Source organism: Scyliorhinus torazame, chromosome 11 (assembly GCF_047496885.1).
Source record: "Scyliorhinus torazame isolate Kashiwa2021f chromosome 11, sScyTor2.1, whole genome shotgun sequence".
NCBI classification, from domain to species: Eukaryota; Metazoa; Chordata; class Chondrichthyes; order Carcharhiniformes; family Scyliorhinidae; genus Scyliorhinus; species Scyliorhinus torazame.
In genome coordinates, this window is record NC_092717.1 from 228,585,492 (window position 1) to 228,610,590 (window position 25,099).

General features: G+C 49.9%; 1 protein-coding gene across 2 annotated transcripts in view; it reads left to right on the forward strand.

Annotated features, from left to right (window-relative positions):
- LOC140385828 (inositol monophosphatase 2-like) overlaps positions 1–25,099 on the forward strand; it is a 58,693-nt gene that overhangs the window by 1,141 nt on the left and 32,453 nt on the right. For both annotated transcript variants that reach the window (XM_072468392.1, XM_072468394.1), the window contains exon 2: positions 6,244–6,377. In XM_072468392.1, coding sequence (XP_072324493.1) covers positions 6,244–6,377 — 134 coding nt within the window. The remainder of the gene's footprint in view (positions 1–6,243; positions 6,378–25,099) is intronic.

A 25,099-nucleotide genomic window follows, 5' to 3' on the forward strand; every position in this document is an offset into this window, starting at 1 on the left:
GCAAGGCTTTGATAAAGTCGACAGGGAGAATCCTCAAAGTGCTACAAATATAAAATGGTCACCGCTTAATCCAGTATAGAATTCAGGAGACATGGTTAGATTGTGGAATTTAGGACCTCAAGGAGCAGCTGAAGTGGATAACATATTTGAGTGGATGTTAGGGAGGAAGGTTATGCTGACAGTGCTGATGTAGGGGGTGGAATGAAGCTACCCTGGAGCATAAACTTTTATTTCTCTTTCTGGAGGTGGTTTGACATTGAACTCACCCACTCTAATTTACACTTCCTCCTCTGTCCCTTGTGCTGTTTATTCATTCATTCTTTAATCTGATTGCTTAAGGAGACACGTAGTTACGTGGCCCTGTCCTCCCTGGCTCTTTTACTGTGCTTTTACCAGCATCTTGTCATTTTAAAACTCTTGTCACAATAAAGATATCCCTAACTTTCACGATACAAACTTTAGTCAATGTGGACTCTTTGAAAGTGTCCCCTTTTAATAAGGAAACGTCAGTGTGCTGCAGTGATTACCAAATAATTCACTCAGGTTTCTGGAAAGTTGTTAAAATAGAAGTAAACATGGATGGAGTGCCCTCCCTTGAATAGGCATTCTCAGGAAACAGTTTAAAATAATCTAGATTCGTATTTGTGCACCTTAGAATAATTGAATGTTGGCTTTCTGTGTAAGAAAGGGGTAAAGCTAGTTAGCTTCATGGGTTTTGGTTTCATTTTAAACTGTGCCTACATTGTAATTAAAAATAAACAAGGTTTAGACCATAAGACAGAGGAGCAGAATTAGGCCACTCGGCCCATTGAGTCTGCTCCGCCATTCAATCATGGCTGATATTTTTCTCATCCCCATTCTCCTGCCTTCTCCTCATAACTCCTGATCCCCTTATTAATGAAGAACCTATCTATCTCTGTCTTAAAGACACTCAGTGATTTGGCCTCCACAGCCTTCTGCGGCAAAGAGTTCCACAGATTCACCACCCTCTGGCTGAGGAAATTCCTCCTCATCGCTGTTCTAAAGGATCGACCCTTTAGTCTGAGATGCTGTCCTCTGCTTCTAGTTTTTCCTACAAATGGAAACATCCTCTCCACGTCTACTCTATCCAAGTCTCGCAGTATCTTTAGATACGTTTAAAGAAAGGGTGTTGCTTAGGAACCAGGCGCCCACACTGAAAAGCGTAAGGACTTGTGATTCAGTTGGAACCAGGTATGTGAGAAGAAAGCAGTTCTCAGAAACTGCCAGCACAGGCAGCACAATGGAGTGAGGGGCAGAAAGCAAATTCCTAAAGCTAAAGAACAGATCGTTCTGAAATGGAAGAGGAGGCTTCTTGCGTTGGGGCGCTGGTCCTTGCCCATCTCCCATTTTCCCAGGCCAGGTATACAGCGAGCCCGATGATGGTGGCAAGCCTTAAAATTTGGAATCAGCTGAAGTGGCACTTTGGATTGGGGGGGCATGACGGTATTGTCGCCGATGTATGGAAACCATAGATTTGCACTGTTGGGGATAGACGCAACTTATAGGAGCTGGAGGAGGGAGGTGTTTGAGAGGATCAGGGATCTGTTTTTGGAGGGTAGGTTCGTGGGGCTGGAGGAGTTAAAGGAGAAATACCAGCTCCCAAGGGGGAGCGAATTTAGATATATGCAGGTGTGGGACTTTGTTCGCAAAGAGTTTCCTTCATTCCTTCAGCTGCCGGGGCATACATTGATGTATAGATTGTTATCATGCGATTAACTTGGGGAAGTGACAATCTCAGATGTATATGAGTGATTGCTGGAGACGGGGAAGGCTCTGTTAAAAGAGATAAAGGGGAAGTGGTAGGTGGAGCTGGGAGTGGCACTGGGGGGAGGTGTCTGGAGTTTTCGGGTGAACTCGACCTCCTCTTGTGCCAGGGTGAGCCTGAATCAATTTCAAGTGGTTCACAGGCCTCATATAACTAGGGCGCATATGCATGGGTTCTTTCCTGATGTGGAGAACAGGTTGAGAGGTGCCTAAGTGGGCGGCAAATCACGTGCATATGTTTTGGTCCTGTCTGAAACTGGGCAAGTTCTGGGCATCAGTGTTTGAGACTTTGTCGACAAATGTGGGGGTGGGGGGAGATTGGAGCCGATGCCTTTGGTGGCAATTTTCGGTGTATCAGGATTTGCCAGAGCTGCTGGAGGGGAAGGGGGCCGATGTCTTTGGCCTTCATCTCTCTGATTGCCCAGGAACGAATCCTACTTTGATAGTCTGGTGATGGCACCACGGGCTTCGCCGTGGTCGGGGGATGTGGCAGAGTTCCTGCAAATGGAAAAAAAATAGTTTTCCCTTAGTGAGTCAGAGGACGGGTTCCATTCGAGGTAGAGGCCGCTCATCTCTGTTTTCAAAGATCTGTTTGTCACCAGCAGTTAAAGGGGGGTGGGGGGAGAGAGGTTGGGGAGAGGGGAGAGTTTGTTTTGGGGGTAAAATTAATTTGTTTAAGAGATATGAAAATGACATTGTCTGTAATATGGTTGTGTGTCTTTAAAACGATTGTGGAGAAGTTTTGGTATTGTTTGGAATAAAATACATTTTCAAAAGAAGAATAGAAACTGAAATGAAAGAGAACATAGAACATACAGTGCAGAAGGAGGCCATTCGGTCCATCGAGTCTGCACTGACCCACTTAAGCCCTCACTTCCACCCTATTCCCGTAACCCAATAATCCCTCCTAACCTTTTTGGTCACTAAGGGCAATTTATCATGGCCAATCCACCTAACCTGCACGTCTTTGGACTGGTGGGAGGAAACCGGAGCACCCGGAGGAAACCCACACAGACACTGGGAAAACTTGCAGACTCCGCACAGGCAGTAACCCAGCAGGGAATCGAACCTGGGACCCTGGCGCTGTGAAGCCACAGTGCTAGCCACTTGTGCTACCATGCTGCCCCAGTTGCTGGAAGACTGAAGTCAAAGGGACAAAGAACTGAAATCTGAACAATGCACTGTTCACTGAAGTTAAACAAAGAGGAAGGGAGAGGCACCCAGTTAAAATCCGAGATGAAATGTGCAGACCTGGTGAAGTTGGCTAGCAAGAAGCGAGATATCTGAAGTAATCCTAAGGCTGGTGATGGCTTAATGCACCTGTAAAGCAGTAGTGGTCTGTTGGCATGGCTGGGCATCTGATCGGTGGTGTGGAAGCTTGAAGGTGGCAATTCAAGACAGAGGAATACTGAAAGGAGAGATTGAAATTCTGGAAGTGGATCCTTGGTGAAGGTGTCTGAGAGAAAGCGATGTTTTGGAGAATATTCTAAGGCTGCTTTTTGGAGAGTGGAGTTTGGAAACACTCATGTGGAAGCCTGAGTTCCAGTGAGACCAATTGTTTGGTTTCAGAGTGTGGTGTGTCGGACCACAGTTGGCCTGTTGGCTTACAGAGATATATTTTGTAACTTGTATTATCCTTAAAAATCTGTGTACATCTGTGAAAATGATAGGTGGGGTGAGGGAGTATTATATTATTGTCAACATTTAATGTCTAATGTTTTATTATTATGCTAAACGTTAATTGGGAGCCCTGCGATTCTGTTCATTCACATCTTGAAACAAAATATAGAAGTTACGGTCTATTGAACTGGGGTTCCATTCTGGGGGCTGACTGTCTAGTAGTAACACCAGCTGGGATTATAACAGCATGCTGAATATGAAACCACTTGTGAACTTACACCTGTCTAAGTATGTACAGGAACTGAATTTCAATGGTTCTGCTGTTCCCGACCCCCACCCCACCCACGACTCAGTGTGGAGAAACCTGTTTATCACAAGCAGATGTGAGCAGCCACCATTGGTCTCCTATTGTGTAGCAAAGCAGCGACTTCTAACTTTAAATAATTTGTGTGGACAGCAGAAGTATTGTTTATGTGACTGCATTATTGGATTGGATTGGATTTGTTTATTGTCACATGTACCAAGGTACAGTGGAAAATATTTTTCTGCGTGCAGCTCAAACAGGTCATTTAGTACATGAAAAGAAAATACATAATAGGGCAACACAAGGACCACAATGTAAATACCTCGGCATCGGGTGAAGCATACAGGAGTGTCGTATTAATCAGGGCAGTTCATAAAGAGGGTCGTTTAGGAGTCTGGTAACAGCGGAGAAGAAGCTGTTTTTGAATCTGTTTGTGCATGTTCTCAGACTTTTGTATCTCCTGCCCGATGGAAGAAGTTGGAAGAGTGAGTAAGCCGGGTGCGAGGGGTCTTTCCCAAGGCAGCGGGAGGTGTAGATAAAGTCAATGGATGGGAGGCAGGTTCGTGTGATGGACTGGGTAGTGTTCACGACTTTCTGAAGTTTCTTGTGGCCTTGGGACGAGCAGTTGCCATACCAGGCTGTGATGCAGCCAGATAGGATGCTTTCTATGGTGCATCTGTAAAAGTTGGTAAGACTCAGTGTGGACATGCTAAATTTCCTTAGTTTCCTGAGGAAGTATAGGCGCTGTTGTGCTTTCTTGGTCGTAGCGTCGACATGGGCGGATCAGGACAGAATGTTGGTGATATACACACCTAGGAATTTGAAACTGTTAACCATCTCCACCTCAGCCCTGTTGATGTTGACAGGGGTGTCTACAGTCATTTGCTTCCTGAAGTCAATGACCAGCTCCTTAGAATTGCTGGCATTGAGGGAGAGATTGTTGTCGCTGCACCACTCCACTAGTTTCTCGATCTCCCTCCTGTATTCTGACTCGTCGTTGTTCGAAACTGACTTCAGATAACAAATCAACTAAGGCATTGAGAGACGTGCTAATTTGTCTTTAGCGGCAAAGATTTGGCTCTACACAAATTTGGTCACAACTCCATGTGGTATCCAGAAACCTTCAACTTTCATTTTTAGCTTCAAATAATCATGAGAAAGACTCTATCCAGGTCTTTAAACACACAATTTGTTAAATTTTCTAAATGCATGCTTCATTTCTAAAATTCATCCTTTCGTGTGTGTGCGTGTGTGCATGCTTCAGGGAGTGAGTGTTTACATTTCAGGGTGAATAAACGTTTCTCTGTACTTCTGAGTTAAACTTATCAGGAAATGTGTTTCACTCCTATTACTAAAAGTCACAACACTCAAAAAGGTTTTAAAACGCTTCCTCCAAATATGCATCTTATTGCGAACAACTGAGAGGTGAGGGAAAGGTCATCCCACCACCACCCCCCTTCTATCCAAAACGAATGAGACACACCATCAGAGTCACTCCCCCAGCAAATCATGGCCTAATATTTTCTGACAGATAGCAAGCAACTTCAATGGCCCAGATTTTGCTACCGCGTGACATCTAACAGCATCTCCCGTTAGATCGAGTTTCCCTTCCATGATTACAACTTTTTACAAGGAGGTTGATGAAAGTGCAAATCTAATAATGACACAGTGAGGATTGATTGTGAAATTAACATTACCAGCACGAGAAGGAAATATAAATTCGACGTGAATTCAATGTCAAATCAGGTACAGAAGAGAAATAGAGGGACAGGAAGATTATGTTGAGGTAGAGGCAGGAAAGACAGAAAGGAAAGGTATTTTTTCATTACCATTTTAACTTTAACAATCTCCATCAGCAATTAAAATCTGACAGAATGAAAGTCCACATTTGTGATAGCTTTCCATACCAGAGAGGTTGAGTAATGGTAATTAAATGTATCATATATTTAAAAAGGTACAAGACTTATATGATGAGATTAGTTTATATCTACCATGTAAATGCAGCAACTTCACACTGTTCAGTGCTGAATCTGACAGTGAGATCCTTTTCTCTGTGAAGCTAATGGTTGAGGAGTGCATCTCCGACAGGAACCTTTGGATTTCCATGTTTAACCTTGCATCTGCCCTTGCCTGCGAGCCACTGTAACAATTGTGCAGAAATAACAGCAAATGCCATTAGCCTCATTGTTCTTTTTCAACAAAATATGACCCATTCATACTGATAAACCTTATTTCCTCTTTTGAATGTTCCATGGGTTTTTGACATGGAGGGTTCGACATACATGCTATCCAGCATCAGTAGGTTCATTTCAAACGAGCCCTGGGGTCAGTCAAGAACTACTTTACTTCGAGAAAAGACCTGTCGCGGCTGGCAACGGAACGTTGAGTGCCTGGTGCCCATCAAGAAAATACACTCCAACGAGAATCTTCAGGGGTGGGGGAGGAGTGGAATAGGAGGAAAGTAGCAAATATAACTTAATGTAACAGTACAGAAAGTGTCTGCAACAATGTTCATGCATTATTTTTATCCACAGATAATCAGGGAAGCATTAAGGATTGAAAAACGAGTGCAGACAAAATCCTCAGCAGCAGACCTCGTAACTGAAACAGATCGACTTGTTGAAAATCTAATTATCTCGACTCTAAGCGAGAAATTTCCTTCACACAGGTAGGTGTTTCTGAATGGCCGCCACGTACCCCATAGACATTATAATTTGGGTGGCACGGTAGCACAGCTCCAGGGTCCCAGGTTCGATTCCCGGCTTGGGTCACTGTCTGTGCGGAGTCTGCACGTTCTCCCCGTGTCTGCGTGGGTTTCCTCCGGGTGCTCCGGTTTCCTCCCACAGTCCAAAGATGTGGATTGCCCTTAGTATCCAAAAAGGTTAGGTGGACTGGGTTACGGGGACAGGGTGGAGATGTGGGCTTGGGTAGGATGCTCTTTCCAAGGGCCGGTGCAGACCTTATGGGCCGAATGGCCTCCTTCTGCACTGTAAATTCTATGATTCTATGATAATCTTCCCCACTTCGATACAGATCATTCTGACCAATGGCGATTAAGCATGGATTATCTGATCTCCTGCCTTTACCCATGGAAATAAGTGGCTGGTAAATTTGAAAATGGCTGAGATAGTTGCCAATACCTAAATGCTGTGCCCCATTTCATGCTTCTATCCCATACTGGATGGCAATAACCCCACAGGACAACCCTCTCATGTCAGAAATGAACCTAAACGGAGATAGAATGGCAGAGGGATGCAATACTCTACTGTATTGCATAATATTTTCAAAGCCAATACAGTAAGCTTTCAGTACTTTATTGTCTGCTTGTTGCTGCTTGATGCTGGATTTAACAAATGACAATTGAAATGACCAATCCCAAATTGGTGTGGAATGATTTAGTTAGTACTTTCGGTGCGTATGTAGCGAAGCGGGTGCACGTGGAGGAGCTCCCCCCGGGGATCGCATCTTTTCCCGTTTTTAGCTGGGAACTTGCACCCAAACTTTTACAATTTGTTTGTTCAAGCCCCCCCACGCCAAGGGGATGCGGAACAGGTGTCAAACCAGACGCCAAAAGAAGAAATAAATAACTTCAAATTGGAGACCTCAGGTGCATCAAAGGAATGCAAAATGGCGGCGGAGGCGACCGCAGTGCCGGGGGCACCCCCCTAACCATAGAGATTTTGGTGGCTGAGTTACAAAAGCTGCGCTAGAGGTTTCTGGGGTCACGAGAAAGCGATGGAGGCAGCGATTTCCTCGATCCAAGGGGCCCAGGCCAAAGTAGACGAGGTGGTGCAGCAGCAGAGTGTGAGGCTGCAGGAGGTAGGCGCTGCTCTGCCGAGGCAGAGCGACCAGATCGTTTGCTTGGAAGAAATGGCGAAGGTGGCGACCGATAATAGGGGTGTGCGGGCTAGGATGGATGGCCTGGAAAATCGGCCAGGAAGACCGGATATGAGGGGGCTGGATTGCCGGAGGGGGTTAGAGGGCCCAAACCCGGTGAAATTCATAGCGCAGGTCTCTGGAGGATGGTGGGTGAGGAGGTAATGGCGGCTCATCCAGAGCTGGATCGTGCCCTTAGGTCTCTGAGACATCGGCCTTGAATTGGGGAGCCGCCTCGTGCTGGGGAGCCGCCTCGTGCTGGGGAGCCGCCTCGTGCTGGGGAGCCGCCTCGTGCTGGGGAGCGGCCTCGTGCTGGGGAGCCGCCTCGTGCTGGGGAGCGGCCTCGTGCTGGGGAGCCGCCTCGTGCTGGGGAGCCGCCTCGTGCTGGGGAGCCGCCTCGTGCTGGGGAGCCGCCTCGTGCTGGGGAGCCGCCTCGTGCTGGGGAGCCGCCTCGTGCTGGGGAGCCGCCTCGTGCTGGGGAGCCGCCTCGTGCTGGGGAGCCGCCTCGTGCTGGGGAGCCGCCTCGTGCTGGGGAGCCGCCTCGTGCTGGGGAGCCGCCTCGTGCTGGGGAGCCGCCTCGTGCTGGGGAGCCGCCTCGTGCTGGGGAGCCGCCTCGTGCTGGGGAGCCGCCTCGTGCTGGGGAGCCGCCTCGTGCTGGGGAGCCGCCTCGTGCTGGGGAGCCGCCTCGTGCTGGGGAGCCGCCTCGTGCTGGGGAGCCGCCTCGTGCTGGGGAGCCGCCTCGTGCTGGGGAGCCGCCTCGTGCTGGGGAGCCGCCTCGTGCTGGGGAGCCGCCTCGTGCTGGGGAGCCGCCTCGTGCTGGGGAGCCGCCTCGTGCTGGGGAGCCGCCTCGTGCTGGGGAGCCGCCTCGTGCTGGGGAGCGGCCTCGTGCCGGGGAGCGGCCTCGTGCCGGGGAGCGGCCTCGTGCCGGGGAGCGGCCTCGTGCCGGGGAGCCGCCTCGTGCCGGGGAGCCGCCTCGTGCCGGGGAGCCGCCTCGTGCCGGGGAGCCGCCTCGTGCCGGGGAGCCGCCTCGTGCCGGGGAGCCGCCTCGTGCCGGGGAGCCGCCTCGTGCCGGGGAGCCGCCTCGTGCCGGGGAGCCGCCTCGTGCCGGGGAGCCGGCTCGGGCTGGGGAGCCGCCTCGAGTCTTCGTGGTCCGGTTCCACAATTATCAGGAAAAATAATAATTTTAAGATGGGAAGGCAACGGGTTGCAAATATATCGAAGCTTGCCAGGAGGCGCGCAGCTCTCAATGAGGCTAAGGTGGCACTGTATCACAAGAAAGTTCGGTTTGGAATGACTTACCCCCTGTCTTTGGGTGACGTATGAGAATGAACATCATTATTTTGAGATGCCAGAAAAGATGAGGTTGTCAGAATTGCAATAATTGTTGCAATAATTGTATCGGAATTGAAGGAAACTTTTTGGGAAAAGGGGGAAGGGTCGTTTGGGAGGTTTTTTTCTATTTGTCTGTACATTCTTGTTCATGGTTGAAGAGATTTGGGGTGATGTTTGTTGCTTTATATGAAGAAGTTTACTGTTTTTGCTTTTCTTACTTGGAATTTACCCCTTGGGCAAAAGGGCTTTTTGAAATGTTATGGTTATTGAAGTTTCTCTGTGCGGGGTCTACTCTGCAAGTGAGATTAATTAGTTAGTTAAAGGAAATGAGGAGTTGGGCTATCTGTGGCTCATAGCAGAGGGGTTCATTTAGTTTAAATTTAAGGGTTTATTAATGAAGTGCGGTAAGGGAGAGGGGTGGGTATTTGGGGTTTTGTCTATAGTTTATTTGGTTGTATGGATGTGGTGTTGGTGGGTGGCAGGGAGGGGGGGGGGGTAAGTTCTCTGGTGACTGGGGATTTTCTTTGTTGATTTGTGCTGGGAAATCTGGATAACTTGAGACCTAAGGTGTTATGACCTGGGATGGCGAGGGCCCTGTTGACCTTCATGGATCACATGGGGGTCTGACCCTTGGAGATTTTTACACCCGGGGGAGAGGGATTTCTTGGTCTTCTCTCTGGTCCACCAGGTCTGTTCTAAGAGTGACTTTTTTTGTGGTCGGTAGGTCCTTGCTGCCGGGGAGGGGTTTGACATTTCGCTGTTGCCGGATTAAAGCTTTTGCGACAGGATCTCCTCTGTCATCAAGACTTTAAAAGGAGTGAGGAGATTTCTCCCCCTACGCAATGGGAGGGGCTGAAGGTGGTCGTTAGAGGGGAGATTATCTCCTTTAAGGTGCATAAGGAAAAGAGCGAAAGGGCAGAGAGACAAAGGTTGGCGGATGCCGTCTTAGAGGTGGACCGTCAATACTCGATCAATCAGACACCAGAACCGCTGGCGAGTAGGAAGAAGCTGCAGTTGGAGTTTGGGCTTCTATCCGTGGACAGAGCGGTGTGCTTGCTGCAATGTTCATGGGGGACTCTTTATGAACACTGAGAAAAGGCTAATTGCTAGCTGGAACATCAGCTGGGGCAGGCAGCAGATGGCCTCTCGGGAAATAGTGCATATCTGGGGGGTGTTTACGGGGGCGGGGCGGGGGGAGGTTAGGTAGACTGGTCTCCCCACCCCTACCATGGTTAATGGGGCATTCAAAGCGTTCAATCAGAACTGTATGAGTCGGAACCCCCAGAGGATGAGTCCTCAATGTCAGAGTTTTTAGACGGTTTGGTCCTCCTGGTAGTGGAGCAAGAGGAGAGGGAGGAATTGGAAGTTCCTCTGACTCTGGAGGAGATTAAGGAGGGTATGGGTTTGATGCAGTCGGGGAAGGCACCAGGACCGGCTGGGTTCCCAAGTTAACTTGACAAAACGATTGGCGGATTGCTGACCCCAATGCTGCTCGAGATGGTTGAGGACTCTCTGATTCGAGAGACCTTGCCAGCCTCGACGGTGCAGGTGGCAATCCCCTTGATATTGAAAAAGGATAAAGACCCGGTGGAGTGTGGGTCATACCGCCCCATGTCTTTGTTGCAGACAGGTGCAAAGTTGCTAGCAAAGATATTGGTGACCCGCCGCCCAGGGATCATTTTGGAGGAGCAGACAGAATTTATCAAGCGGAGACAACTGTTGGCTAATTTCCGGCGACTGCCCAATGTGGTTCTGTCCCCTTCTCCATCTACTGAAGCAGAGATGATCATTTCTCTGGATGCAGAGAAAGCATTCGGTAGGGTGGAAGGGAGCTATTTATTTGAGGTCTTGGGCAGGTTCGGCTTTGGACTTTGGTTCATAGACAGGATATAGCTTTTGGACAGAGCCCCCACTGCAAGAGTCCCGACAAATTAATTAATCTGGAAATACTTCCGACTGGGAAGAGGCACAAGACAGGGATGTCCATTGTCTCCTCTACTGTCTGCCCTGGATATTGAACCTCTGGCTATCACACTGAGGTCATCCACAAAGTGGTGTGGAATAAATAGAGGGGGTAGGGAACACAGGGTATCCTTATATGCGGATGACCTGTTACTGTATGTGACGGACCCTCTCTCCAGTGCAGAGGAGATAATAAAACTGTTTGAGAGGTTTGGCTCCTTCTCAGGATACAGATTGAACCTGGGTAAAAGCAAATGTTTTCCGGTGAATCTCCCAGGAAGGGGAGCCGACCTGAGGAAGTTGCCTTTTCGCCTGGTCAGGTTCAACTTTAGTTATCGGGGAGTCCGTGTGGCCCATGACTGGGCTTTGTTGCAGAAGCTAAATTTTGGGGCCTGGTTGAGTGGTGAGGGAGGATCTGAAGAAATGGAAGAGACTTTGGCTGGAAGGATCCAATCAACTAAAATGAATATCGTCTCAAGATTTTTGTTTTTGTTTCAGTGCCTTCCAGTTTTTTTCAGTCTGTTTTTACAGAGGTCAATAAGATGATTTCATCATTTATTTGGGTGGGTAGGACCCTGCGGATCCATAGGTTTTTTTTTACTAAGGAATAGACAATCTGGGGGCCTTGCGTTATCAACCTGTTATATTATTATTGGGCGGCGAATATTGAGTGCGGGGTGGTATAGAGGTACGGAGTCGATGTGGGGGCGGATGAGAGTAATGACTGTAAAGGTACCAGCTTCAGGCCATTGGTTATAGCTTCCTTTCCGTTTTACCCGATGAAATGGCTGCCATCTTGAAAATATGGGACAATTTAAACGGCACTTCAAACTGGGTGCTATGTCGATGTTGGCCCCAGTCTGTGGAAACCATTGTTTTGTGCCTGGGGTATTGGATCTGTCCTTCAGGGTTGGAAGGGGGAGGGGTTGAAGAGGCTTGGTGATCTGTTGTTGATGGTAAGTTGCTCAGGGGCTGGGGAAGTGTAAGTTCTCAGGAGCTAACCAGTTTTAATATTATCAGGCACGAAACTGCGCGCACAAGGAAATTGTTTCCTTCCCTTTGATTCCCCCCCCCCCGTTGATGGACAAAATTATTTTGGCAGTAGGGGAGAGGGATGGGTGTCGGAGATCTACAGTCACCTGATGGTGTTGACAGATCAGATCCTGTTGGACAAAATTAAAAGAAAGTGGGTGGAGTTGGGCCAGGAACTTGAGGATGGGGAGTGGAGCAAGACTCTATATAGAGTCAACTCTACCTCTTTGTGCGCTAGACTCAGCCTGATACAATTCAAGATAGTGCATAGGGTGCATTTGACCAGGGCCCGAATGAGTGGGTTTTTTGTGGATGTAGCGGCCTGGTGTGATTGACCTCCGGGAGCCCTGCCCATCACACACATATGTTCTGGTCCTACCCTGGGGTCATGAACTTTTGGGTCTCCTTCTTCAGCACCATGTCGGGAATTCTTGGGGTTGACTTGAACCATGCCCTTTGGTGGCTATTTTGGGGATCTCAAACTTGCCGGAGTTACAGACTGGAGCGAAGGCAGCTGCTCTTGTCTTTGCTTCCTTGAGAGCCCTTAGGCGAATCTTGTTTAGCGGAGGTCCTCGTCCTGGCCCAGTGCAACAGCCTGGCTCGGCGACCTGATGGAATTTTTACACTTGGAAAACATCAAGTCTCTAATGAGAGGCTCGGCTGAAAGGCAGCCGCTTATTGCCTTTTTTCGAGAGTTGGTCACCATCAGATGCTGGGTGGGGGGGGGATATTGGTGATCGGTTGTTGTTTCTTTTGGGTTTGTGGGGGGGTGAATGAAAAAGTTGGAATACTGTCAACTGTTGTACATAAATGGTTGTAATGATGGTATTCTGGAAAATTGTTCACAAAATATATATTTTTTTTAACTGAAGTGGGACGGGTTGGGCGGTGGGGGATTGTTTTGTATATTGTATGAATTTGGTTGAATATTTTGTATGTTTGCAATCTGAAAATTTGAATAAAAACATATATTTTTTAAATGTTGCATTTATATATTCCAGTTGTAATAACCCTCACAAGACCCACCGGGACACCCTAATTGATCTCCCTGTGGGACTTGCGGAGTACGAGGACCCCTGCTAGTGAGTGGAGGACCATCAGTCGGGGTTTGTAAAAAATCGCCTCATAAAAGCCGCCTGGACTGAGTCCGGTGCGACCAGTATCCCGATGACCGTGGGACTGTAAGCCATGTTGCGGCCTTTACATTTGTTGTCGAATTAAGCTTCTTTTGGATTTACCTTCTCGGGGCTTCTGAGCTTTTACAACAGTGCTGGCTAGAAAGTCATGAAGTGACTAAATGAGGCGCTGCTGCTGCTTCTGAGGTGCTAAGACCCATCTTGCAGGTAAATTACAGCTTCTGATGGCAGAGGCTGCTGCTAGCCACCATTATCCCAGCTACTGCAGCCCAGAGCTATCATCCAATGAGTACAGGAATGTGGTGTGTTTCGTTTTCAAGCAGTGTTGGCAACCATGGAGCTTCCTCCAACATGGGTTAGGCTCACACCAGGGAAAGAAAAGTGTAAATGCGACTTTTGGGCAAAGCACCATTCATTCATTGACAAAGAGTCATCGGACTCAAAACGTTAGCTCTTTTCTCTCCCTACAGATGCTGCCAGACCAGCTGAGATTTTCCAGCATTTTCTATTTTGTTTCAGATTCCAGCATCCGCAGTAATTTGCTTTTTACCATTCGTTCAGTTCTTGTTTCAGTATTACTCCTGGTGATCTACAAAGTCCGTGAGCAGTGGTAGCCTCACTATACTGTGGTAAATCCTCCACTGGACGTGGTTCTGCTCGCAAATGTGTGAAACAAGTTAGTGATAGAACAGGGGGGGGCAACTAGGGAGTTAAGTTAGTGAGACATGATCTCCCCTTCACAAAACCATATTGCCTCTCGCTAATACATGTACTTATTATTCACTCAATGGGGCTCTACAATAATATTATTTTAAGTTTGCCTTCTTGTCTTAAGTGCCTTGTACAAAACAAAGTCTTGAAGCAGCTTGTTTGGATGTTTAGTGATCTGTCATTTGTAATTTCCAATTCTGTCAAGATGTGAATGCTGTGAACTTCCATATGCCCTTTCATTCCCAAGCATCATGTCTGCTTAAAAAAAAATATTCTCAGGGTACAGCTGGCACTGGCTAGTGTCTGTTGTACTTCTCTAGTTGCCCCTGAGAAGGTGATTGTGCTCCTTGCCATTGAAACACACAGTCCATGTGAAGATTATACACCCATTAGGAAGAGTTTTAAATGGGGAATAGCAAATCAGTAGCCTGTTTCATCTCTCTTCTCGTTGATATATCCAGTCCCTTCAATAGAAATAAAAAGTGGGAGAAATATGAAACCATCCCTTACGACAGTGGTAGGGAAATTATCAGAGAGGATTCTTCGAGACAGAATTTACTTTCACTTGGAAATAAGTGCATGTATTAGCGAGAGGCAATGTGGTTTTGTGAAGGGCAGATCATGTCTCACTAACTTGATCGGGTTTGCCGAGGAAGTGACAAAGATGATTGATGAGGGTAGGGCAATGGATGTTGTTTACAGGAACTTCAGTAAAGCTTTTGACAAGGTCCTCATGGCAGACTGGCACAGAAGGTGAATTTGCACGGGATCAGAGATGAGCTGGCAAGATGGATACAGAACTGGCTCGGTCATAGAAGACAGAGGGTAGCAGTGAAAGGGTGCGTTTTTGAATGGAAGGCTGTGACTAGTGGCATTCCTCAAGGATCAGTGCTGGAACCTTTGCTGTTTGTAATATATATAAATGATTTGGAGGAAAATGTAAACGGTTTGATAAGTAAGTTTGCAGATGACACAAAGGTTGGTGGAGCTGCGAATAGCAATGAGGACTCTCAGGATACAGCAGGATTTAGATTGTTTGGAGACATGGGCGGAGAGATGCCAAATGTGAGGTAATGCATTTTGGAAGGTCTAATGCAGGTGGGAAATATACAGTAAATGGCAGAATCCTTAAGAATATTGATAGGCAGAGGGATCTGGGTGGACAGGTACATAGGTCACTGAAAGTGGTAATGCAAGTGGAGAAGGTAGTCAAGAAGGCATATGGCATGCTTGCATTCATCGGCCGGGGCATTGAGTTTAAAAATTGGCAAGTCATGTTGCAGCATTACAGAACCTTAGTTAGGCCGCACTTGGAATTGTTGCTGATTTTGCCTTAGTTCAATTGCTCTGTTTTATTACCTTTGCTCTCGAGTTGCCAGGTAAGAGCCGTGAGGTGATGATGCAGCTGTACAAAACTTTGGTAAGGCCACATTTGGAGTACTGTGTACAGTTCTGGTCGCCTCATTTTAGGAAGGATGTGGAAGCTTTGGAAAAGGTGCAAAGGAGATTTACCAGGATGTTGCCTGGAATGGAGAGTAGGTCTTATGAGGAAAGGTTGAGGGTGCTAGGCCTTTTCTCATTAGAACGGAGAAGGATGAGGGGCGACTTGATAGAGGTTTATAAGATGATCAGGGGAATAGAGTAGACAGTCAGAGACTTTTTCCCCGGGTGGAACAAACCATTACAAGGGGACATAAATTTAAGGTGAAAGGTGGAAGATATAGGAGGGATATCAGAGGTAGGTTCTTTACCCAGAGAGTAGTGGGGGCATGGAATGCACTGCCTGTGGAAGTAGTTGAGTCAGAAACATTAGGGACCTTCAAGCAGCTATTGGATAGGTACATGGATTGCGGTAAAATGATATAGTGTAGATTTATTTGTTCTTAAGGGCAGCACGGTAGCATTATGGATAGCACAATTGCTTCACAGCTCCAGGGTCCCAGGTTCGATTCCGGCTTGGTTCACTGTCTGTGCGGAGTCTGCACGTCCTCCCCGTGTCTGCGTGGGTTTTCTCCGGGTGCTCCGGTTTCCTCCCACAGTCCAAAGATGTGCAGGTTAGGTGGATTGGCCATGATAAATTGCCCTTAGTGTCCAAAATTGCCCTTGGTGTTGGGTGGAGGTGTTGACCTTGGGTTGGGTGCTCTTTCCAAGAGCCGGTGCAGACTCAAAAGGGCCGAATGGCCTCCTTCTGCACTGTAAATTCAATGATAATCTATGATTAATCGAGGTCAAAGGTTCGGCACAACATCGTGGGCCGAAGGGCCTGTTGTGTGCTGTATTTTCTATGTTCTATGTTCTATGTATCTTTATGATACCGCCACGAGGTTCAAGTCCGAGTAATGATCAATAATCCAATACACAAATTTATTATTTAGGTACAGGGGGGGATGGGTTTGGGGGGTTGCTTTTTTAGATTGTGTTTTGTACTTAACCCTGTTGGGTTCTTGTTTCTTTCTCATTTTGTTATTGATATTTTATGAAAACCTTTAATAAAATTTTTTTTTTTTTTAAATCCAATACACCGATTAGTAAGGTTTAAATCAAAGCACATTTATTATACACAGTAATCGCTACTCATGCACAAATTCTACGTCTAAGCTACTTCTGCAACTAACAGGCCTATACTTAACTTTGGACTGGCCCACCAGGTCAGGGGAACAAATGGCCTTTCGCTCGGGTTCTGAGCCTGCGGGATTCGAAGTTGGTACGGCTTGGTAGCTAGGAGCACCTATCTCGTAGCGAGCGTTGAATTAAGACTTATGATTTTGATCTTCACTGCTCCGGTCACGGTCAATGTTGGTTCGTTGTTGCTGGGTGACCCGGGCAAGAAGAAGAGCGTGAAGAGAGCGAAGAGGTGGAGAAGAAGAGTGAAGAGAGAGCGATTTGAACTTGGGGCTCAACTCTTATAGTCCCCAGAGGCTTCCCGCCTTTCGGGCCGGACCCTGTACCTGGTCCCAAGTGATTGGACTTTGTCCCAATCGCTTGGTTCGATTTTCTCCAATACTGGAGCGGTTCCCTGATCGATGGGCGGTCTTGAGGTGCTCGTTCACCTCCTTTGTGTTGGCTCCTGCTGGCGCCGGGGAGTCTGGCTTTGCTTTGTGTGTCAAAATGTTACTTATTGCTCCTGGGGATTGCTCATCAGTATGCAGGTGGCTGTTCACTTTGTTATACTGATGGTCGCTGGTATCGATGTTGTCTGGTTTTTTGCAGAGGTAAATACACAGCAAACCTGCAGCTGCTGGTTGTTGTCTTGTTGGCTGACTTTCCCATCAGCCTTTGCCGTTCGTCATTTTGAATCGGGAGTTGGCCAATTTAAGTGGCTACAGAATAGTGTTCAATTCTGGTCGCCACACGACCAGAATGATGTGGAGGCTTTGGAGAAGGTACAGAAAAGATTTACCAGACTGTTGCCTGGTATGGAGGGCATTAGCTATGAGGAGAGGTTGAATAAACTTGGTTTGTTCTCATTGGAATGACGGAGGTTGAGGGGCGACCTGATAGAAATTTACAAAATTATGAGGGGCATAGACAGAGTGGATAGTCAGAAGCTTTTTTCCAGGGTGGAAGAGTCAATTACTAGGGGCATAGATTTAAAGTGAGAGGGGCAACGTTTAAAGGAGATGTACAAGGCAAGTTTTTTTACACCGAGGGTAGTGGGTGCCTGGAACTCGCTGCCGGAGGAGGTGGTGGAAGCAGGGACGATAGTGACGTTTAAGGGGCGTCTTGACAAATACATGAATAGGATGGGAATCGAGGGATATGGGGCGCGATTCTCTGCTCCCGCGACTAAGTGCCCACGCCGTCGTGAACGGAGTCGAGGTTCACGGCGGCGCAAAACGGCCCGGATCTCGACCGATTCAGGGCCCGAAAATGGGCTAGGATCGGGGCCGCGAGAAACCTGGGGGGGGGCGTGTCGCTAAAGCAGCGTCGTCAGCGCGCGCTGGGCATTGGCGCCGCATTAAACCGGCGCCATGTCATCCGCCACCTAACTGGCGTCACTCGCACATGCGTGGTTGCCGTCCTCCCCGAGGCCGCCCCGCAAGAAGATGTCGGATGGATCTTGCGGAGCGGCGGAGGAAAGGAGGTCCTCCTTCAGAGAGGCCGGCTCGCCGATCGGTGGGCACTGATCGCTGGCCAGACCCCTTTTGAGTGCAACACCGGCAAAAGTACCCCCCTCGCCCGCCCACAGGCCGCCCCCCCAGCGTTCCTGCGCTGTTCCCGCCGGCAGCGACCAGGTGTGGATGGTGCCGGCGGGAAGCCATCGCTTTGGGCAGGCCGCTCGGCCCATCCGGGCCGGAGAATAGCGGGTGTAGCGGAGAATCACCATTTTGGGTGTCCCGGGTGATTCTCCGGCCTGCGCTGCGCAGAACTCGACGGGGCCGTTCCCGCCGCTTGGGTGCATCGCGGGGAGGGCATCGGACTGGCGTCGCGGGGAAAAATGGCGCGCCAAGCGATTCACCAAACCGGCGCGGGAGCGGAGAATCGCGCCCATGGTCCCCGGAAGGGTAGGGGGATTTAGTTCAGAAGGACAGCATGGTCGGTGCAGGCTTGGAGGGCCGAAGGGCCTGTCCTGTGCTCTAATTTTCTTTGTATGAAAGCTCATTCATTTTGTTCCAGTTCTGCTATTATGGATCATAAACTCATGGGTTCCAAATGATTACACAAAGTGGCTATATTTTTTGAAGGTATTTAATTTTCTACCCTTTGTCTCTGTGGTGCTACATCAAATATTATCCTTTGCCACAAGTATGGGCTTGAACACTACCTTCGCCCCAATGCCGCAGTGTTAGTGACTGCCACATGGTGACTAAAAAAAAGTCCATTGTGATTGGCTGTAATATGTTTATCTGTCTGGTTAGTGTTTAGCACCAATCCTAGACACATGGCCTGGGACAGTGCATTGAAACGTCACTCTATTTGACATATTGAACCAACTCCTACTCTTTCTTTGTCAGGACCTCAAAATTCCCAACTACTATCTCCCTCTCTGTTTACTTCATCCTGCAATACTCAAAAACCAATCCTATTGACATTGAATTATTGATATGTCTTTTCTCATCTTTGGCGATCATAACTCTTCACCCTCACTGCTCCTCCACCCAAATGTTCAGTTTCAAAGCACCACAAGCCATTCTTTACACTGAGAACCGTGCACACCTGGGTGGTCTACAAAGAGGAAAATGAAACAATGGGCGGGATTCTTCGGCCACGCCTGCTCAGCGACCGGGAATTCCCGCCCGAGGTTCATGGACCTTTACGTGGTCTGTGTCCAGTCTGTGGCGACCTTGCAGCAGGCGCAGCCAAAGAATCCACCCCAATTTCTTTGTGGGTAAATACACACAGCTGGTTGGCATGTTACTGAGCCATTCAGAGAAAATCCATGCTTTAAGTTGCAGTCTTTGCTACGTTAGCTGGTCTAAGCCAGAGAGGGCTTCATTTGGCCCCAATTCCCTGGGCTGGGGAGAGAAAATCAGTGAAGGTTTCCATTGCTGAATATCATCAGTGACCCCTGCTGGCAGTCTCGATGATAGTGTAAAATAGCAAGAAGATATTGACAGACTAATTAAATGGGAAAATTTGTGACAGATGGATTTCAATCTAAGCAAGTGTGAGGTTATCCATTTTGGACCAAAAAAGGAGAGAGCAGAATACTTTCTAAATGGGAAGAGGTTGGATACAGTGGATGTCCAAAGAGATTTGGAGGTTCAGGTGCATTGATCCTTAAAATGCCACGAACAAGTGCAGAAATTAATCAAAAAGGCTAATGGAAAGCTAGCCTTTATATCTAAAAGATTGAATATAAAGACACCGAGGTTATGCTGCAGCTATGCAAACCCTGGTTAGACCCCATGTGGAGTACTGTGAGCAGTTCTGGGCACCACACCTTAGGAAGGATACTTTAGCCTTGGAGGGAGTGCAATGTAGCTTTACAAAAATGATACCTGGACTACGGAGATTACTAAGTCATGAGGAGAAGGGCAGCACGGTGGCTTAGAGGTTAACACTGCTGCCTCATGGCGCTGAGGACCCAGGTTCAATCCCGGCCCTGGGTCACTGTCCGTATGGTGTTTGCACATTCTCCCCTATCTGCGTGGGTCTCACACGCTGATGCACGATCAATTACACAAAGACGAGAATAGGATGTAATCGAGGCTTTATTACACTGAGATGTGTGGCCTCCTACAGCAGCTGACGAAATGGCTGCTGTACTGGGAGCACACATATTTATACTCCGCCTACTGGGCGGAGCCGGCAGGCAGGGATCTACCCCTGTACCTGTAGTACAGGGGCCTTACTGTAAAGCACCTATATATACAATATATACATCAGTGGTGACTACCACATTCACCCCCTGTTAAAAAATGAGTCCGGTGGGGGTGGTGGAGAACTATATACAGAAAGTTGTGTTTTAAAAGTACAGATAATATTACAAATTCAGGCGGTCCGGAGCCTTGATCTGTCGTTGAGAGCGCCGCAGTGCTGGTGGCGCGGCGGCTTGGTCTTCGGTGACTCCGGGAGCGTGTCGAAATCCTCTTCATCCCCGGGTGTGAGCAAGAGGAGGACAGATTGTCCCAGAGCGGAGAATGCGGTGGGGTGCGCCGGGGGGGGGGGGGCGGGGGGGGGGTGCGCCGGGGGGGGCGGGGGCAGGCGGGGGGTGGGGTGCGCCGGGGGGGGGGGGGCGGGCGGGGGGCGCCGGGGCGGGGGGGGGCGGGCGGGGGGAGGGGGGCGGCGGGGGGGGAGGCGGGCGGGGGGGGGGGCGCCGGGGCGGGGGGGGGTGGAATCAGCTGGTGCCAGGTCCCTGAGGGAGACTGCATCTTGGCGGCCGTCGGGGTATGCTACGTAGGCGTACTGCGGGTTGATGTGAAGTAGCTGTACCCTCTCAACCAACTGGTCCGCCTTGTGGAGTCGAACGTGTCTACGGAGGAGAACGGGCCCTGGAGCTGCCAGCCATGTCAGGAGCGAAACCCCTGAGATGGACTTCCTGGGGAAGGCAAAGAAACGTTCATGGGGGGGGGGATTCATTAGTCGTGGTTCACAGGAGCGACAGAATGGAGTGAAGTGCGTCGGGGAGGACCTCCTGCCAGCGGGAGGCCGGGAGATTTCTGGACCGTTGGGCCAGCTGGACAGCCCTCCATACCATACCATTTTCCCTCTCCACCTGCCCGTTTCCCCTGGGGTTGTAGCTGGTCATCCCGCTCAAGGCAATGCCCCTGTTGAGCAGGTACTGGCGCACCTCATCGCTCATGAATGAGGATCCCCGGTCGCTGTGGACTTAGGCAGGGAAGCCGAACAGAGCGAAGATGGTGTTGAGGGCTTTGATGACGGTGGCAGACGTCATGTCGGGGCATGGGACGGCAAAGGGGAATCGGGAATATTCATCGACCACACTGAGAAAGTACGTGTTGCAGTCGGTGGAGGGGAGGGGCCCTTTGAAGTCCACGCTGAGGCGTTCAAAGGGGCCGGTAGAAGTGCGGTTTACACTCCGCGCAGGCCTGGCAGTCTCTGGTGATCGCCCTGACTTCCTCGTTGGAGAACAAAGAACAAAGAAAAGTACAGCACAGGAACAGGCCCTTCGGCCCTCCAAGTCCATGCCGACCATGCTGCCCGACTAAACTACAATCTTCTACACTTCCTGAGTCCGTATCCCTCCATTCCCATCCTATTCATGTATTTGTCAAGATGCCCCTTAAATGTCACTATCGTCCCTGCTTCCACCACCTCCTCCGGCTGCGAGTTCCAGGCACCCACTACCCTCTGCGTAAAAAACGTGCCTCGTACATCTGCTCTAAACCTTGCCCCTCAAACCTTAAACCTATGCCCCCTAGTAATTGACCCCCCTACCCTGGGGAAAAGCCTCTGACTATCCACTCTGTCTATGCCCCTCAGAATTTTGTAGACCTCTACCAGGTCGCCCCTCAACCTCCGTCGTTCCAGTGAGAACAAACCGAGTTTATTCAACCGCTCCTCATGGCTAATGCCCTCCATACCAGGCAACATTCTGGTAAATCTCTTCTGCACCCTCTCTAAAGCCTCCACATCCTTCTGGTAGTGTGGCGACCAGAATTGAACACTACACTCCAAGTGTCCTAACCAAGGTTTTATACAGCTGCAACATGACTTGCTAATTCTTATACTCAATGCCCCGGCCAATGAAGGCAAGCATGCCGTATGCCTTCTGGACTACCTTCTCCACCTGTGTTGCCCCTTTCAGTGACCTTTGGACCTGTACACCTAGATCTCTCTGACTTTCAATACTCTTGAGGGTTCTACCATTCACTGTATATTCCCTACCTGCATTAGACCTTCCAAAATGCATTACCTCACATTTGTCCGGATTAAACTCCATCTGCCATCTCTCCGCCCAAGTCTCCAAACAATCTAAATCCTGCTGTATCCTCTGACAGTCCTCATCGCTATCCGCAATTCCACCAACTTTTGTGTCATCTGCAAACTTACTAATCAGACCAATTACATTTTCCTCCAAATCATTTATATATACTACAAACAGCAAAGGTCCCAGCCCTGATCCCTGCGGAACACCACTAGTCACAGCCCTCCAATTAGAAAAGCATCCTTCCATTGCTACTCTCTGCCTTCTATGACCTAGCCAGTTCTGTATCCACCTTGCCAGCTCACCCCTGATCCCGTGTGACTTCACCTTTTGTACCAGTCTACCATGAGGGACCGTGTCAAAGGCCTTACTGAAGTCCATATGGACAACATAAACTGCCCTACCTGCATCAATCATCTTTGTGACCTCCTCGAAAAACTCTATCAAGTTAGTGAGACACGACCTCCCCTTCACAAAACCATGCTGCCTCTCACCAATACGTCCATTTGCTTCCAAATGGGAGTAGATCCTGTCTCGAAGAATTCTCTCCAATAATTTTCCTACCACTGACGTAAGGCTCACCGGCCTGTAGTTCCCTGGATTATCCTTGCTACCCTTCTTAAACAGAGGAACAACATTGGCTATTCTCCAATCCTCCGGGACATCACCTGAAGACAGTGTGGATCCAAAGATTTCTGTCAACCCTTCAGCAATTTCCTCTCTCGCCTCCTTCAGTATTTTGGGGTAGATCCCATCAGGCCCTGGGGACTTCTCTACCTTAATATTTTTCAAGACGCCCAACACCTCGGGCGTCATTCTCCGACCCCCCGCCGGGTCGGAGAATCGCCGGGGGCTGGCGTGAATCCCGCCCCCGCCGGTTGCCGAAGTCTCCAGCACCGGATATTCGGCGGGGACGGGAATCGCGCCCCCCCCCCCGCTCGATTCTCCGGCCCGGATGGGCCGAAGTCCCGCCGATAAATTGCCTGTCCCGCCGGCGTGGATTAAACCACCTTTTGAACGGCGGGACAAGGCGGCGTGGGCGGGCTCCGGGGTCCTGGGGGGGGGGCGTGGGGCGATCTGGCCCCGGGGGGGGCCCCCACGGTGGCCTGGCCCGCGATCGGTGCCCACCGATCCGCGGGCGGGCCTGTGCCGTGGGGGCACTCTTTCCCTTCCGCCTCCGCCAAGGTCTCCACCATGGCGGAGGCGGAAGAGACTCCCTCCACTGCGCATGCGTGTGAAACTGTCAGCGGCCGCTGACGCTCCCGCGCATGCGCCGCCCCGACATGTCATTTCCACGCCAGCTGGCGGGGCAACAAAGGCCGTTTCCGCCAGGTGGCAGGGCGGAAATTCCTCCGGCGCCGGCCTAGCCCCTCAATGTTGGGGCTCGGCCCCCAAAGATGCGGAGCATTCCGCACCTTTGGGGCGGCGCAATGCCCGTCTGATTGGCGCCGTTTTGGGCGCCAGTCGGCGGACATCGCGCCCTTTCGGGAGAATTTCGCCCCTCGTCTTTTTGGATCTCAATGTGACCTAGGCTATCTACACACCCTTCTCCAGACTCAACATCTACCAATTCCTTCTCTTTGGTGAATGCTGATGCAAAGTATTCATTTAGTACCTCGCCCATTTCCTCTGGCTCCACATATAGATTCCCTTGCCTATCCTTCAGTGGGCCAACCCTTTCCCTGGCTACCTTCTTGCTTTTTATGTACGTGTAAAAAGCCTTGGGATTTTCCTTAACCCTATTTGCCAATGACTTTTCGTGACCCCTTCTAGCCCTCCTGACTCCTTGCTTAAGTTCCTTCCTACTTTCCTTATATTCCACACAGGCTTTTCACCTAACCTTTTTGGACACGAAGGACAATTTAGCATGGCCAATCCACCTAACCTGCACATCTTTGGACTGTGGGAGGAAACCGGAGCACCCGGAGGAAACCCACGCAGACATGGGAGAACGTGCAGACTTCGCACAGACAGTGATCTAAGCCGGGAATTGAACCTGGGACCCTGGAGATGTGAAGCAACAGTACTAATCACTGTGCTAACGCGCCGCACAGAAGGAGGCACAAGACGAGGCCATTCAGTCCATCATGTTTGAACTGGCCAAGAGAGAGAGATCCAGCCGAATCGCACTTTCCAGCTCTTTGGTCCATAGGTGGCAGCACTTCAAGGGCATTTAAAAACTAGTTTCTTAAATGCAATGAGAGTTTCTGCCTTTACCACACATTCAGACAATGGGCGGGATTCTCTGGTATCCGGCGGGGGGGGCCATACCGGCGCCAAAGAGGGGCGTGAACCACTCCGGCATCGGGCCACCCGGAAGGTGTGGAATCCTCCGCACCTTCGGGGGCTAGGACTGGCGCTGGAATGATTGGCGCCGCACCAATTGGCGCCGCGCCAACCGGCGGCGAAGGGCCTCCGCCAGCCGCCGCGAGTTGACGCATGCGCGGGAACGCCAGTGTTCCCAGAATCGCTGGCGTGATCCCTGCGCATGCGCAGTGCGTTTCTGCTCCGCGCCGGCCATGGTGGAGCTTTACAGCGGCCGGCACGGAGGGAAAGAGTGCCCCCACGGCACAGGCCCGCCCACAGATCGGTGGGCCCCGACCGCGGGCGAGGCCACGGTGGGGGCCAGGTCCCCACGCGCCGCCCCGAGGACTCCGCAGGCCGCCTGCAGAGCCAGGTCCCACCGGTAAGAACCTTGTGTAACATACGCTGGCGGGACAGGCCGAAAACGAGCGGCCGCTCGGCCCATTGCGGAGCGGACAATCGCCGGGGGGGGGGGGGACTGCCGGAGAATTCGGCAGCTGGTGTTGGGGCGGGATTCACACCGCTCCCCGGCGATTCTCCGGTCCGGCGGTTGGGGGGGGGGGGGGGGGGGGGGGGGGTCGGAGAATCCCGCCCAATGAGTTCCAGACCCTGACCGCCCGCTGGTTAAAAAACACAAATTCTCCTCAATTCCTCTCCAATTCTTTGTCAATAGCCTTAAATTTGTGATCCCTGGTTATTGATAAG